Here is a 13205-nt window from a genome sequence, read left to right on the forward strand (position 1 = left end):
ACTACACTTTTTCACTACTTTATTCTGACGTTGAGAATTATATTTAACTGAAAATAGAGATAGAGTTATGTGAATTTGTATTTTCATAACTTTTTTTTAACTGCTCTTCCTAGCCATAGTGATGAGCATTGCCTTCTCATTATTTTGTAAATCTAGTCCGGTATGACCCACCCGACTCATCCGAGGCGTGTCTAGCTCGATCTGCTTTAGAACTCTTATCGGGGCAAGGTGGAACACAATCTTAGCAGGTCGGGGCGAGACCAACCCGCCCCATTTACATTCTTAAGTTACGAGTGGAAGTTTCTGATATGAATTTTTCAATATTTATACGTAGCAACATTTTATTCTTAGCATTTTAATATATTTTAATTTTGTATAACAATTCTCAGTAGGCACTAAAACAATAGACAAGGATTAGAAAACGAAACGACGACGTAGCAGTGACTGAACGTGAATAATTTCCTCCAAACGTACACACAACACAACACAAGAACAACGCAGAAGCCTTCCATTCCACTATTCAAAGCTCCAAAAACCCTAAACCCTTGCAGACCAGGGCCTTGGGCTTGGTATTTTGGCGGGAAAATTCCACCGCAGCTTTACCATTCTCATGCAATCCTTTCTCCACCCACCTTCCAATTTTAACCATCTTCCTTATCCATGGACGACAATTCAACAGCCCCAATTGAAAACCCAGATATTCGTTCCTCCCAAAACCTGCTTAAGAATCCTCACAATAGCCAGCTCTTTGAGAACTTCCATAGATTACGGTTGCGAACCAGAGGAAAGCGTCAGCAGAGAATCGGGTCGGCTTCCGGTGGCCATTCACAGCTCAGGTAGTGTTTCTAGGTACTTATGGGATGGGAATAATTTGCAGTTGGTCGGTGTTGACGGTGGTTCTACGTCCTTCTCCTTTGACTTTGACGATGGACTTCGTAACTTGGGTAGAGTTTGTAGTTTGGCCATTCGGGATTTCTTGATTCCGAAAAAAGTTAGTAAAAATTATATAGAATATGTCAAATGGAAGTGCTTGCACCGCATTTTCAGCTCAGCCCTCCAGGTTCTTGCCACTCAGGTAATATACGTACATATATATAATATATATAGTTCAAAGTTTAGTTTTTTTTTTTTTTTCAAAGAAAAGCTTTCTTAATTATTAGTGTAAAAAATGTTGGTTCATATGCTATTTGAGAATGTGTTGATAGGCAATGTTTCGGGCCATTGGAATTGGGTACTCTCGCTCATTGCCATCAGCTGCTGCTTTGAATTGGGTCCTGAAAGATGGACTTGGACGACTTAGTAGATGCATCTACACTGCTAGCCTAGCATCTGCTTTCGATACCAATTTGAAGGTATGAATTCGAATCTTTTTAAGTTTGATCGGAATACTTAGAATATGTTTATAACTTCTTTATTTTCAAGTACTAACACTGTATTTTGGTGTTTAAAGTTTAAACCAAACAAATAATTATATTCTAGAATACTAATGTAGATATGTTGTTATTAGTAATTGTTAGAGCTGCGAATTAGAAACTTTATAAAGTGTTTGATTTAGATTGTAATACTAGACTTCTAACATATGATATCTTCTTTTGAAGAGGGTTAGGTTCTCCACTTCTGTTCTCTTCACTTTAGGTATTGGAGTTGAGTTGCTGACTCCTTTATTTCCGAAGTACTTCTTGCTTCTTGCATCTATAGCCAACATTGCCAAACAAATAAGTCTGGCTTGCGTATTAGCTACTGGTGTAAGGATTCGTTACCTAATAAATTACATATCTATTTTACTAGAACATCAACTCTGATATATTTGAATCTTTATTGTGAATGGTATAATTGTTTCCATTGTATAATATTGGTGGGAAAGTTTATGTTTCTTTTAGTGATGTGATGAATATTACTCTTAAGGAACACCAAGCTGTACTCTGTGTTGCTTTTGATTTGAAGTTGGATTTTTTTAATACATTATGGCAAGTCTTAATGTTGTCTCTGTATAAACAGTCTGCTGTTCATCGAAGCTTTGCATTAGCAGATAACCTAGGTGAAGTTTCTGCAAAATCACAGGTTATTTATATGAACTTTTCTAGTATGTTATTTTATAAGACTCTTTTCTAAACTTGCCATGAGGCGTGTTATAACTATTTTTATGGGTTTCAGATCCAAACTGTGTGCTTTGATAACCTTGGCCTTCTGCTTGCTGCATTCTTGAACGTGTTGTTCAAGAACAATCAAAGGTTTTATTTTTCACTTTGATTTGGGAGTCTAATTAATTGGTTATATATGTTAAGATTATAGTTTTTCTTTTAATATTTAATTTCATCAATTTGGTACCTTAACTATTTTAAGGCTTTCGACTTATATACATACGTTCCACAATAGATTAAATTTTTATTGCAAGTTTTCTAAAAGTGTGAGTACTGTGCAAGATTGCAAGCAGGTTTGCCCTTTATTGTATACCCAATATTCTCGGCGATTGACCTTTTCGGAATTTATCAAGAGCTTAAGCATGTCCATCTGCAAACCTTAACCAAGGTGAGTCAGCATGCAGGCTTTTTGTTCAGATTCTATTTTATATATGTGGAAGATTGAACTGATGAAATTTTTGCACTCTTAAGAGAGCTAGGAACCTTATTTTTGTAGACACATATCTAGTGGATTCGAATATTGTTGGTTACAAGTAATGATGTATATATGACTCGTTTTATTTATCTTCATCATTTTGGTGTTAAAAGTATCCAATTCGAGGTCTTACTTTCGCAATTCTGTGTCCAGGATAGGCTTGAGGTTATACTAAATACGTGGGTTGAATCAGGATATGTGCCTTCACCTGCAGAAGTGAGTAAACTGGAAGGGATTGATTTCCCGTGGACCAAAGGTGAGGTCTCATCCATAAATTTCTCATTTAGTTTTGTGCTATTACAAAGTCAATTTTGAATCTTAAAACCAAAGACTAAGGCCTGTTTCAGGTAAAGATCTGTGGCCCATCAGAATTGGGTGCCTAAATCCCAAGGACCACTTTTCAAAAATGTCAATGGTGGCAATGCAATCTTTGAGTAGTGCAGAGTATTACTTCATATCGATGGAGACCTTTCACTCTAGAATGCCAAGAAGAGTGCAGGTGAGTACATTAATGGATGTTTAACCCAAGTTGTTGCAATATTGTGTCTGTGACACTATTTGTTCTCACCAAGTTTCCATGTTACTTGCTGGCGAATTATAGCAAGGTATTATTATTTGTTTGCGAGAGGGAGCTACCACTGGCAATGTTATCATGGGTTTGTTACAGGTAAGGAATGTTTATTTTTTAAAAGGAAAAAAAATGTACAACATGGTTGTTTTCTCTGAAAGAAGATAACATCTTCAGCTTCTGTTTTTATAAGTTCAATTTGAAGTTTCATATGATGATGTTGTCATGTAGGCATGCTATATACGCAAAGCCCTTCACTTGAACAAGAGTAGATGGGAGAAAATCTTAGAAGCTAGTGATTTACCCGAATCAGTTCTTAATGAATGGTTAAAACTGCTCAAGGAGTGCAAGGTGCGCGCTCAAGATGATTTGTGCTTGCTAAACGCACAGATGAAGGGATTGGGATGGACTATGAAGAACATTTTATTGAGTACACAGGAACAGAATCGATACAGTTTCATAGATGACTAAAGATGCATTTTACTTGCTGGGGTTTTGCTGGGTTCTCTTTTGTAGTGAAGGAGAATTTTGGGGATAACCTTGTGTCAAAAGCTAACCATTCTTTTTAACTTAACCTGTATTGTGTAATTTCACTTGTTAAAAGCCTCAAAGAACGCGATTACAATTTCTATGTATCATATTTACATCAAATATATATACAATAATTTTTTCTTACCAACATGTCCCAAACAACTTGTTTATCATACTGAGTTTCCTTTTTCTCAGTGGCATTTGTTGGTTAGTAAAGTAAGTGCAGAAAGCAAAGTGCATAGCTACCAATGGAAGCATTGATGTTCCAAATTAATTAGCTGAGACAGATATAAGGTGGCGATCATCAAGACTGATTCACATCACCATATGATAAATCTTTCATGGATTAAGAATCACATTATCTACAAATTTTCTTCTCATAGAGCTAAATGAACTGCAAGAGAAACGTGTTGAAGATATGATACATCCTATGAGTTGTTCAGAAGCGTTTCTATCTTAGTACAAAACAATGTGCTCAAAAGCTTGCACAAATACATAAAGATGGGGCAAAACAAAGATATATCTGATTTTGCTAAATTTTGATGTTACAATGTGGTCGGCCACATGTTAAAACTCTCTCCAAGGTTGCACAAAAGCAGTACTATGTTGATACTACCGAGTATGATTTTGTAGCTGAAATGGTTTGGGAAAAGAAACAATCTTCTATTGCTCATATACAAGCCAATATATTTACACTGGCAGTAATCAATGTCACAGGGAAGTGGAATCATTTACAAGCCTTTTATGACTTAAAAACATCAATGAGAAAAGGAGCTTGCCTCGGTGCTATAGATTGAGTATTCACTCAAGCTGAAGTTGCCTCTCTCTTCATCCCATTTCAAAATCTCTCTTGCATATTTAAGAGATGCATCAACACTAGTAGGCTGCAGCCCCCTTACCAGAGAAACAAACAACTTCTTTCCGGTTAGAGATGAATAGAGCCTTTTGAATTTCACAGCAATGTGGTGGAAACCAAGCTGGCCTAATGAAGGGCTATGGTTGATGCTGTTACTGTTGCTGTTTGATCGATGTCGACTTACCAATGGATGAAAATCATTAAACCAATCACACTGAGTTAAAGGTGCTCGTTCTATCTTTTCCTCAAATAAATCAAATTTGTTTAGTATTAAAAGGAAGTCCATATGTTCGAAGGTTGGATGAGTGACAATGCTCTCAAAGAATCGCTTCGCCAGCAACATCTTGTTAGTGAAAGATCCATCCGCATCCGAAGAATATTGATCATAGTCACTTAATGAGACGCAGAATATGACCAACCCAACATCTTCAAACATCTCTAACCACTTGCAGTTTTCTCCAAGCCCTCTGGCATGTACTCTAATAAGTTGGTACCTGAAGAAACAAACAATTACATTGAAGGTTAACAAGAAACAAGAGAACAGAATACATGAAACTCATTAACTACGCAGATTCAATGAACCCTATGGGAATCAGAAAAATGGAAAATATAAATCTACTTCTTGGGTTATATGGTCAAATTAACATCAAACTTAAAAGATTGTGCTGGTCAGCACCAAAGTACCACTGCCACACAGAATTACTACCGACTCCCACTACAGGCCCAATCTAACAATTCACATGAATTTATACTTGCATGTATAACAAATTCAAGAATATTACACACAAACATGCTATTATCATGCTTTATGCACCGGTACCAACTACCAACCTAGTCAAAGAATCAAGTTGATCAGCTTCAATATCTTCGGATGATGAATGGGGAAATGAGAAGTCAACACATGCAAGACCATTGGATGAAGTAACACCCTCAGCATAGAGAATATCCAAATCTGAAGGTTCGTAATCCATTCTTAAAATATCAACAGCCTGAAAGGTAATAAAAACATTAATATTAGATACATGAAAAACAAAACACAATGCAATAGAGTTGATCATGTGTTTGCATAAAAATCATAATGATAATAAGGAACAAGAGTCGAATGTTGAAAACCTTACACAAATCTCAATTAGCTTTAGCTCAACATTCATTCATCCAACTTTGTGCTCGAAGTGCTAAATTATCTAAAGTTCCTAACTTAGCTAATGATAAATTCCTAAAGCAACCATCCTTTGTAAATATGTTGTTGAAGTTTCTAAGTTCTAAGACCACTTATATAAAGTGTCATGTTGGCTTTTTACTAACCAGCGTAGATAGGATCAAGAAGGGTAAAGAAAAATGACAAGAACAAGCAACCTTTCACAGTAACACTAAAGTGTAGCCATAAAGCATAAAGCCATTGCTGGTCTTTACACAGAGAGTATCGTACAAGAAAACTTGTGTTCTTTCACTCCTAATTTTTTTGCATCCTTAAAACTAAATCTAGCCCTAACATATAAATTGCAAACCTTCAAGTCTATTACATTTAACCAGAAGGTAGCTACTAGTAAATAGTATAGCTTTAAAGAATAATTACTTAACAAGAAGAAAAAGTAATGCACAAATGACAAAACATGATCTCACCCGCTCCAAGAAGTAACTTGCTACACTAGGTAGCATTTCAAGTTCATTTCTCCGTTTGTATGTGGCTTGAATTGCTGCGTCATTCCATAACTCCTCTACTAATGGTGCATATTCACGGGATGCAGCTGGAAAAATGGCTTCAAGATTGCCTGAGACCATAGTCTTGAGAAGCCAATCAGAGAATGATTTCAGCCTTGGGCCAATTGAGTACAGAGTTTTATCATCACTTTCGTCAGAATTTCCTGTTACCAAACAGAAACTCAATTCAGATGCGTTTGTGATTTACCAGATTCCAACTATCTATAGTTGTATGTCTGGAACGAGGGAGTGTTTGAAAACTGGGAACACGAGTACTCAAAGGAAAGATGGAAGCTAAAAACAAATAAGATAACCTACCAACAGAGTCTGTTCCACAAGAAGACCGTTTCTTCCTCATCTCAGCCAAACATTCATCTTCAAAACGCTCACGGCCCTCAAGAAGTATACCAAGATAGCCATAAGCATTGCTCTGGATCCTCAGCTTGATATTTTCTCGCTCATCCTCCGGAAAAGGAATATCTTTGTATAGAATCTTAGCCTTGAAAAAGAAGAAAAAACAGGTAAGTTTATAACTTACAAATTAGAGGTGCCCAAATGTTTTAGTTAGTTCTGCTGTCTGATTCCATATAAATACATAATCCTAACATAACAAGAACACCAAGCATAAGAAGTTCAGAGATCAGTTTGCTATAAATCAAGTACCTGCTTAAATATAGTACTCGTCCCAGATCCATTATAACCAACTAAAAGAATCTTCTGAAGTGTTCTTTGCTCAAGGTAGTCAGGAACAGCTCTGCTAGAAAGACTGGTCAGCGGCTCTTCAGAAGAATTAAAGGATTTGGAAGGGACTGGCAGTGACAAGACAGCACAGACAAGCTTTGTTCCAGCCTGAAAAGGAATTAAAAGATCAAGCAAACATTAATATCTAATAATGATGTGCATCTCCTCATAAAGAACAACAAGAAAAGAAACATGTTTACTCAGACAATTACCTTGCCCCATATATATCCTTTTGTATTCTTCTGTCCCTCTTCTTGGTATGACCCATCATCATTCACCCAGAAATGTGGATTACCAGCACATTGCACTCCTGCCAACTGCAATTTTCAACAAAATAGTTCATAAGTTTTTGCACATCAATTAAATAAATAAAAAACAATTAAGGAAGGCTGGAATAACTTTCACCTGCAACATTCTAAGCTCTACTTTCGTAATTTCCCGGCCATTTATGAAAACTTGAGTGTTTCCATTGCTTGCTTCTGGTAGAATTGGACCTCCAACATTAAGATGTGGACTGATTACTTTGGAAGGCTTCTGTCCCTCCTGTTAAAATCACCCAAAAAAGAAAAATAGAAAAAAAATTAAATTTGATGATGTGACAAATTTTGAGCAGCAGATGTAATAAATTCCTCAAAAGCACCATATTCACCTTTCCCCAAAGACCAGACACTTTATCATACCAATAGTTTCCTGGTTTTAACTTCTTTGGTGGATTTTGACAAGTTTGCAGTAAAACCAGCTCCTCGTGACAAAGAGGTTTACCATTCACACAAACATACTCGGGTGGTAGCTGATTTGCTTCACAAAACTTCTCAGCTTTCATTATCTGCCTAACCTCTAAATCATTCAGAAGTCGTTTGAGCATCCGAGAGCACTTTCCCAAATTCCCTCTCTTTGATTCTTCAATGGAATACCCAATACAAGTAACACATTTCCGACCCTCTGGCATTGATCCCATGGCTCTAAGCACACAACTACTACAATACTTTGCATCACAAACAATGCAGACCTCCTTTTCCGTAAATCGATTTCCCTTGAAACATCTATAACACGAGCCTTTCTTCCCCTTCGTTAGAGGTTCTCTCCTGGCTGGAACAATATTAGGTTCATCCTTGCTAAATTCTTCATCAACAGCATCGTCATCAGATTCAATATCACGAAATGTCACCACTTGAGGCCGTCTTCCATCCGAACTCGAAACGTTGTTACAATCCGCAGCCTTTATGGAAGAAACCCGAGAAGACGGATAATCCAAACTCAATACCGACTCAGACGAGGCCCAATCCGGTTGATTTAAATCATTCATGTCTAAACTCTCCCCTCTACCACTCGAAGCCCTCAAAACTCTAGAAGATCCCCGCGATTTATCAAAACTATCCGAAAAATCTATGGTGCTGGAGCTCCCAGCGCCAGCTAACAAGTCCTGAGAGTGGCCATGACTAATGGAAGAGGAACCCAATACTCTCATCGACCTATTAGCCTCGTCCGACAACTCCCCAGACCCAAAATGCCCATTTGAAAACTCTAAAGCACCTGAACTACTCAACTCACCTGACATCACGCAACCACCATCATCACGATTCTCCGTTGCTCTCTCCTCGAATCCATTCACAGAATTCGGAGAAACGGTAGCTCCGGACCCCAATTCCAACTCTTTTGACGAAGCCGAATCGCCGGCATCTTCTTCGCCACTACGCTCGAAGGCGATCACAGAAGTAGGAGAAACTGTAGTTGTAGAAGAACCCAACTGTTCAAGCTCTTTCGAAAAGGGCTTTCTCAAAGAAGCCGGAGCCAATACCGGTTGAACCACCGGCAACGATAACGTATCGGACAAAGGTACCTGTGAAACGACGGCCGCCATAGGAATCCGCTCAACGTTGATGGGAACGGCTCGAGGAATATCATAGTTCACCGGAGGGCCATGATACTCGACAGCGAACGAGTACTGAACCCCATCTCCGCTATTTCCGGAAACTCCCATTTCCTCAGGTGGCATTCTCTCTCCTTATTCAGACCAGATTAACACAAAAAAAAACCCTAGAAATGAAGACAAACCCTAGCTAAATCCGATTCCTAATAATGACCAGTACACAGAAAACGTGACCATCTAAGTTTGAGCTGTAATCATAACCTTCATAGTAGAAAGAAAGATCCAAAACGAAGCAACAGATTAGCGAAAAATCTAAGCTAACTCAAAAGCAAAAGCAATGGAAGAAGAAAAAAAAAAGTGGTGAATTGTAAAACAGAGCTAAAAGAGATTCGAGGAATTGAAATCGAAAATGGCCAACAAAGAAAAACCAAAATTTTCAGTGGAGAATGAGGGAATGGATTTTGAAATATCAGGAGAGACAAAGTATTGGGGAAATCCAAAAGCTAGAGAGAGGAACAACAGTTTTTTGGTGTTTGGGAAGAAAGAAAATGTGTTGGGAAAGTGTTGGAGATTGAAGAAAAAGACAAGAACACATTAAAAAAATTAAAAATTAAAAAATAAAAAGCAGCTGGGTTTGGATTGGAATCTTTTACACTTTTTTTTCACCAAATTTTTAAATTTTTTTTTTTAATTACCTCTTTTTTGGATGGTTGTTGGAGAAAAAGATGATAGGGTGGGACCAGAAGGAGCTAAGTGGGGTCCAGTTAGGGGTATTTTTGTCTTTTCAGATGCGGATAACGGTATCGGCAAAGAACACATGGGCTTTACTGCTAGAAAATAGTTCTGACCGCATGTGAGCTTAGTTACACGATTTTTATTTTGTTAACTTATATCTTGGCACAGCCAATGAATTGTCTCTACGTGGAATCTGATTCCACTTGGTTTGGGTGATTATCGTGTGTGGACTCGTATTTTCAGTTAGCGTGAAGACTCAGAAACTGGGATTCTCTCTTTGTTGCGTACTCCATTCCAGTACCTCATTATAATTGACTAACCGACTTTAGTTCAGGAAAAAAACGACATGTCGTTATAAATTGAGATAAGAGGTGATGTAGTTTAGATAAGATAAGCTGGGCAATTACAATTAGGCTCCTGACGTCGCAACTGAAATGGATGTCGTTTAGAATACAACGACGTATCGTTTCGTTTGTAGGATAAGTTTTTTTTTTTTTTTTGGACAAGTTTGTAGGATAAGTTGGGCAACTTTTTGTTTCTTTTGGATGAAAATTACAATTGGGTATTATTATTATTATTATTCTAGAAGGTGAAGTCACATCAAATCTGACTTGAGACCTAACCTCGCAGCTGAAATGGATGTCGTTTAGAATAAAAACGACATGTCGTTTTGGTTTGCAGAATAAGTTAGGCAAGTAATAAAGTAGTAGTAGTAGTAGTAGTAGAAGTAGAAGTACAATTGGGTCTTATTTGGTAAGTGGGACATGAAATTTGATTTTTGTATATTCAATTGAATGTGGCCAAATTGGTGGTGGTGGTGGGTACAATAAAAGACTAAAAAGTGGTAAAGGAGACTCGTTGTGTCACAACTTTGTGTGTGCATCGATCCCTATCAATTTTGTAGCTATGTGGGGTCCCTCTTTTCATTCATTCACCCATGGATATGGCTTTGTTCTCTTCTCATTGAGAATTAATTAAAGGAAGAATAATGATATCTCCGCTTAAAATATATACTCAAATATTATTCCATAATAATGTGATAATTTAATCTAACCAATCATATTTATTAAAATTAAGATTTATTATTTTAAAAAATAATAATATATTGAATACACATATATTCCTCTTAAAATAATAATTAAGGGAGGAGGCTTGGCTTTTCAACTAGATCGGCTAACTAATATGGAATGTTCAATAAAACTCTTTAAATTTATAATTTCTTTTTATAAATATTATTTATATATATTATTAATTCGATGATTATTATTATTATTATTGTTTCAGAAAGCAGCCACCTTCTACTAAACATGCACATGCTTTTTCTCTACGATAATCTTTTAAATAAAGTCTTTCGAATTTTAATATAATTTTAATTTTTTTAATTATAATAAAGTTGTGTATTTTTCTTCTTTTAAAATATTCTAATTGTCTAATCATAATATAAATTAGTTTACAACGAAGGTCTCATCCCACAATCCAATGTAACAACATTTTTGTCACAAATAATTTATTCTTAAAAAATTTGATGTATTATAATTAATTATCTTGAATTATAAGTATTAAACATAGGGCTGCACATTGTTTAGTTTTGTGGGGTCATAGTATGTTTTAAGTAACCCAATATAAATATTGAGTTGTAAAATCCAACTACAACCCGCCCAAATAAAAAGAAGAAAAAATTTAATCCGTCTAATAATTTTGATTGTTCGGTTGAATTAAACTGTTTAAACTGAATCTTCAATGTTTTTTTTTTAACTTTTCAAATAATCAAATTTAATAAATTAAAGTTATAATATACATCTTTCAAGCTTAACAATATTATATTCTAAGTTCATTATTAAAAATATATGATTTCATTCTTTTTATTTAAAAAATATATATAATTTATGTAATATCATATAATATATATGTGTAAAAAACTCTTGTTTGGTTTATTTGGGTGAGTTTGAATATTTTTCAACTGGCCCAATTATTAGACTGAGTAGTTTGATTTTTGTTAGATTATCTCAGTTGTGTTTTTTATTTGTTTATTCATTTTGGATGGTTTGCAACAAAATATCAAAAAGTAATTAAAAAAAGAAGATTTTTGCATCTCTTTTGCTATTATCTAAGAATATAATAAAATCTGTAATAAAATAAACCTGTACTGGTGAGAGAGAAATTTTTTAAAAAAAATTCTTACTAAATAGGAATGAAAGAGAAATGTGAATAAAACATAAAGGAATTTATAATTTCCTTATAAAATGGGTAAGAAAAAAAGTAAAAGTGCTCACTTTTCTATTTTTTAACCATTTTAAACATAATGTATATCTGTACTATACATGTAAATTTACACTATTACTTAAGCATTAATTTTTCTTAATACACATATCAACAAACATATAAATCAAACACATGCATTGATAATCAATTTAAATGTCTATTAATTCATTTTAAATATACTAGTTGATCTATCAATACAGACAAATAGCATGCAAATAAAGAGCACATTCCTTTATTTTATGAATTTGTCAATAACATGTTACCTAATTTAGGACTAGTATTTTATTTATTTATGATAGCTATCCATATATTTATTTCCCACTAAAACTTGGTGACAAAAGCAAAAAGACATAACTAATAAATTCAATTGCTGTGTTTTCTTCTCTTTTGACTTCAGAAGCAGTCATTTTATCCTATCACCTAAAAAAGTCCAAACTCCACAAACATACCATCAATTTATTTGACCCTTAATAATAATAATAATAATAATAATAATAATTAGCAAAAACTAATATTATTGCCATATATATGATAAAGTTGTGAAGCCAATAATCCCTCTTCAAGGCCAAAAAAAAAAAGTAAATAAAAATTCCCCATCTATGGTGGATAAAGTGAAACATTAATCAACCATGCAAGTGAAAAGTTCAAGAAAGAAAAAAGAAATAATATAAATAAAAATACTTTAAACACAACTATCAAGGTAATTTTTTTTTATTATTCATATGGACAAAGTTATGAAACACATCATTAGAATTGTACAAACAAGCATTTGAAATTGAAATTTCTTCCCACCCCTAATATGAATAGTGTTTTATCTTAGGTGTTTTCTTATTTATAAAGAAATTATTTAAAAATAATAATTAAATCCATCACTATTATGGAGTTAAAGAATTCATACGTTGTTTGTGACTTGGTGAGATTTCCACATTGTTTGGGAGTTTTAATGCAATTCTCTCAAGATAATGATTGAAATATAAAAAGAATGACAAGGCCCACCCAAACCCAACCCTTCATTGTGATTTGGGAAAAGTAGAAATGAAGAAATTGCATGTTTTACCTTTTAATTCATTTCCATTCTCTCTCTCTCTCTCTCTCTCTCTCTCAAGATGTTGATTGAAGTATTAATTTAATTCATTCCATCAATATTTAATATATTCATGATCAAATTAATTAGCAAAAAAAAACTATATTTATCACTTTTAGCTCATTAATAAATTCACAATCTTTTTTTAAACAATTTATAAAATTAAATCAATAAAATTCAAAACTAAATTAGCTATAAATTTTATTTGTTTGAATATTCGATTTGTTTATTTTTAATTTTG

At 34.6% G+C, this 13205-nt stretch overlaps 2 protein-coding genes across 3 annotated transcripts; one reads left to right on the forward strand and one right to left on the reverse strand.

The window, feature by feature from the left end:
• The first annotated feature begins 388 nt into the window (after positions 1 to 388).
• On the forward strand, positions 389 to 3859 carry LOC133812239 (protein root UVB sensitive 4). 2 transcript variants are annotated; one of them, XM_062246265.1, is made up of 10 exons: positions 390 to 1075; positions 1206 to 1352; positions 1599 to 1745; positions 1999 to 2061; positions 2155 to 2231; positions 2424 to 2529; positions 2770 to 2872; positions 2964 to 3115; positions 3218 to 3283; positions 3416 to 3859. In XM_062246265.1, the coding sequence occupies exons 1-10, from the start codon at positions 611 to 613 to the stop codon at positions 3653 to 3655; spliced, it is 1566 nt and encodes a 521-aa protein (XP_062102249.1). In that variant the 5' UTR covers positions 390 to 610; the 3' UTR covers positions 3656 to 3859. The 2 variants fall into 2 exon arrangements, with proteins under 2 accessions (XP_062102250.1, XP_062102249.1); XM_062246266.1 differs by lacking the exon at positions 1599 to 1745 and having other exon boundaries at positions 389 to 1075.
• A 214-nt stretch (positions 3860 to 4073) lies between these two features.
• On the reverse strand, positions 4074 to 9495 carry LOC133812223 (extra-large guanine nucleotide-binding protein 1). Its single transcript, XM_062246264.1, has 8 exons — positions 7663 to 9495; positions 7419 to 7556; positions 7226 to 7330; positions 6936 to 7121; positions 6591 to 6771; positions 6195 to 6436; positions 5403 to 5560; positions 4074 to 5065 (listed from the first exon to the last, which is right to left on the reverse strand). Exons 1-8 carry the CDS (start codon positions 9007 to 9009, stop codon positions 4474 to 4476), a joined length of 2949 nt encoding a protein of 982 aa, XP_062102248.1. The 5' UTR covers positions 9010 to 9495; the 3' UTR covers positions 4074 to 4473.
• Between the last annotated feature and the right edge of the window lie 3710 nt (positions 9496 to 13205).

This window comes from Humulus lupulus, chromosome 1, assembly GCF_963169125.1.
Source record: "Humulus lupulus chromosome 1, drHumLupu1.1, whole genome shotgun sequence".
In the NCBI taxonomy this organism is placed as follows: Eukaryota; Viridiplantae; Streptophyta; class Magnoliopsida; order Rosales; family Cannabaceae; genus Humulus; species Humulus lupulus.

Bases quoted from the DNA above. Each gene is read 5' to 3' on its own strand.
- LOC133812239 (XM_062246265.1), top strand. From the start codon at position 611: ATGCAATCCTTTCTCCACCCACCTTCCAATTTTAACCATCTTCCTTAT. The intron at 2,232-2,423 runs GTTTTATTTTTC...GTACTGTGCAAG, and splicing joins TTGTTCAAGAACAATCAAAG to ATTGCAAGCAGGTTTGCCCT. The intron at 2,530-2,769 runs GTGAGTCAGCAT...TTCTGTGTCCAG, and splicing joins ATCTGCAAACCTTAACCAAG to GATAGGCTTGAGGTTATACT.
- LOC133812223 (XM_062246264.1), bottom strand. From the start codon at position 9,009: ATGCCACCTGAGGAAATGGGAGTTTCCGGAAATAGCGGAGATGGGGTT. The intron at 7,331-7,418 runs GTGAAAGTTATT...TGAAAATTGCAG, and splicing joins TAGAGCTTAGAATGTTGCAG to TTGGCAGGAGTGCAATGTGC. The intron at 6,772-6,935 runs GTACTTGATTTA...TTCTTTTTCAAG, and splicing joins CGAGTACTATATTTAAGCAG to GCTAAGATTCTATACAAAGA.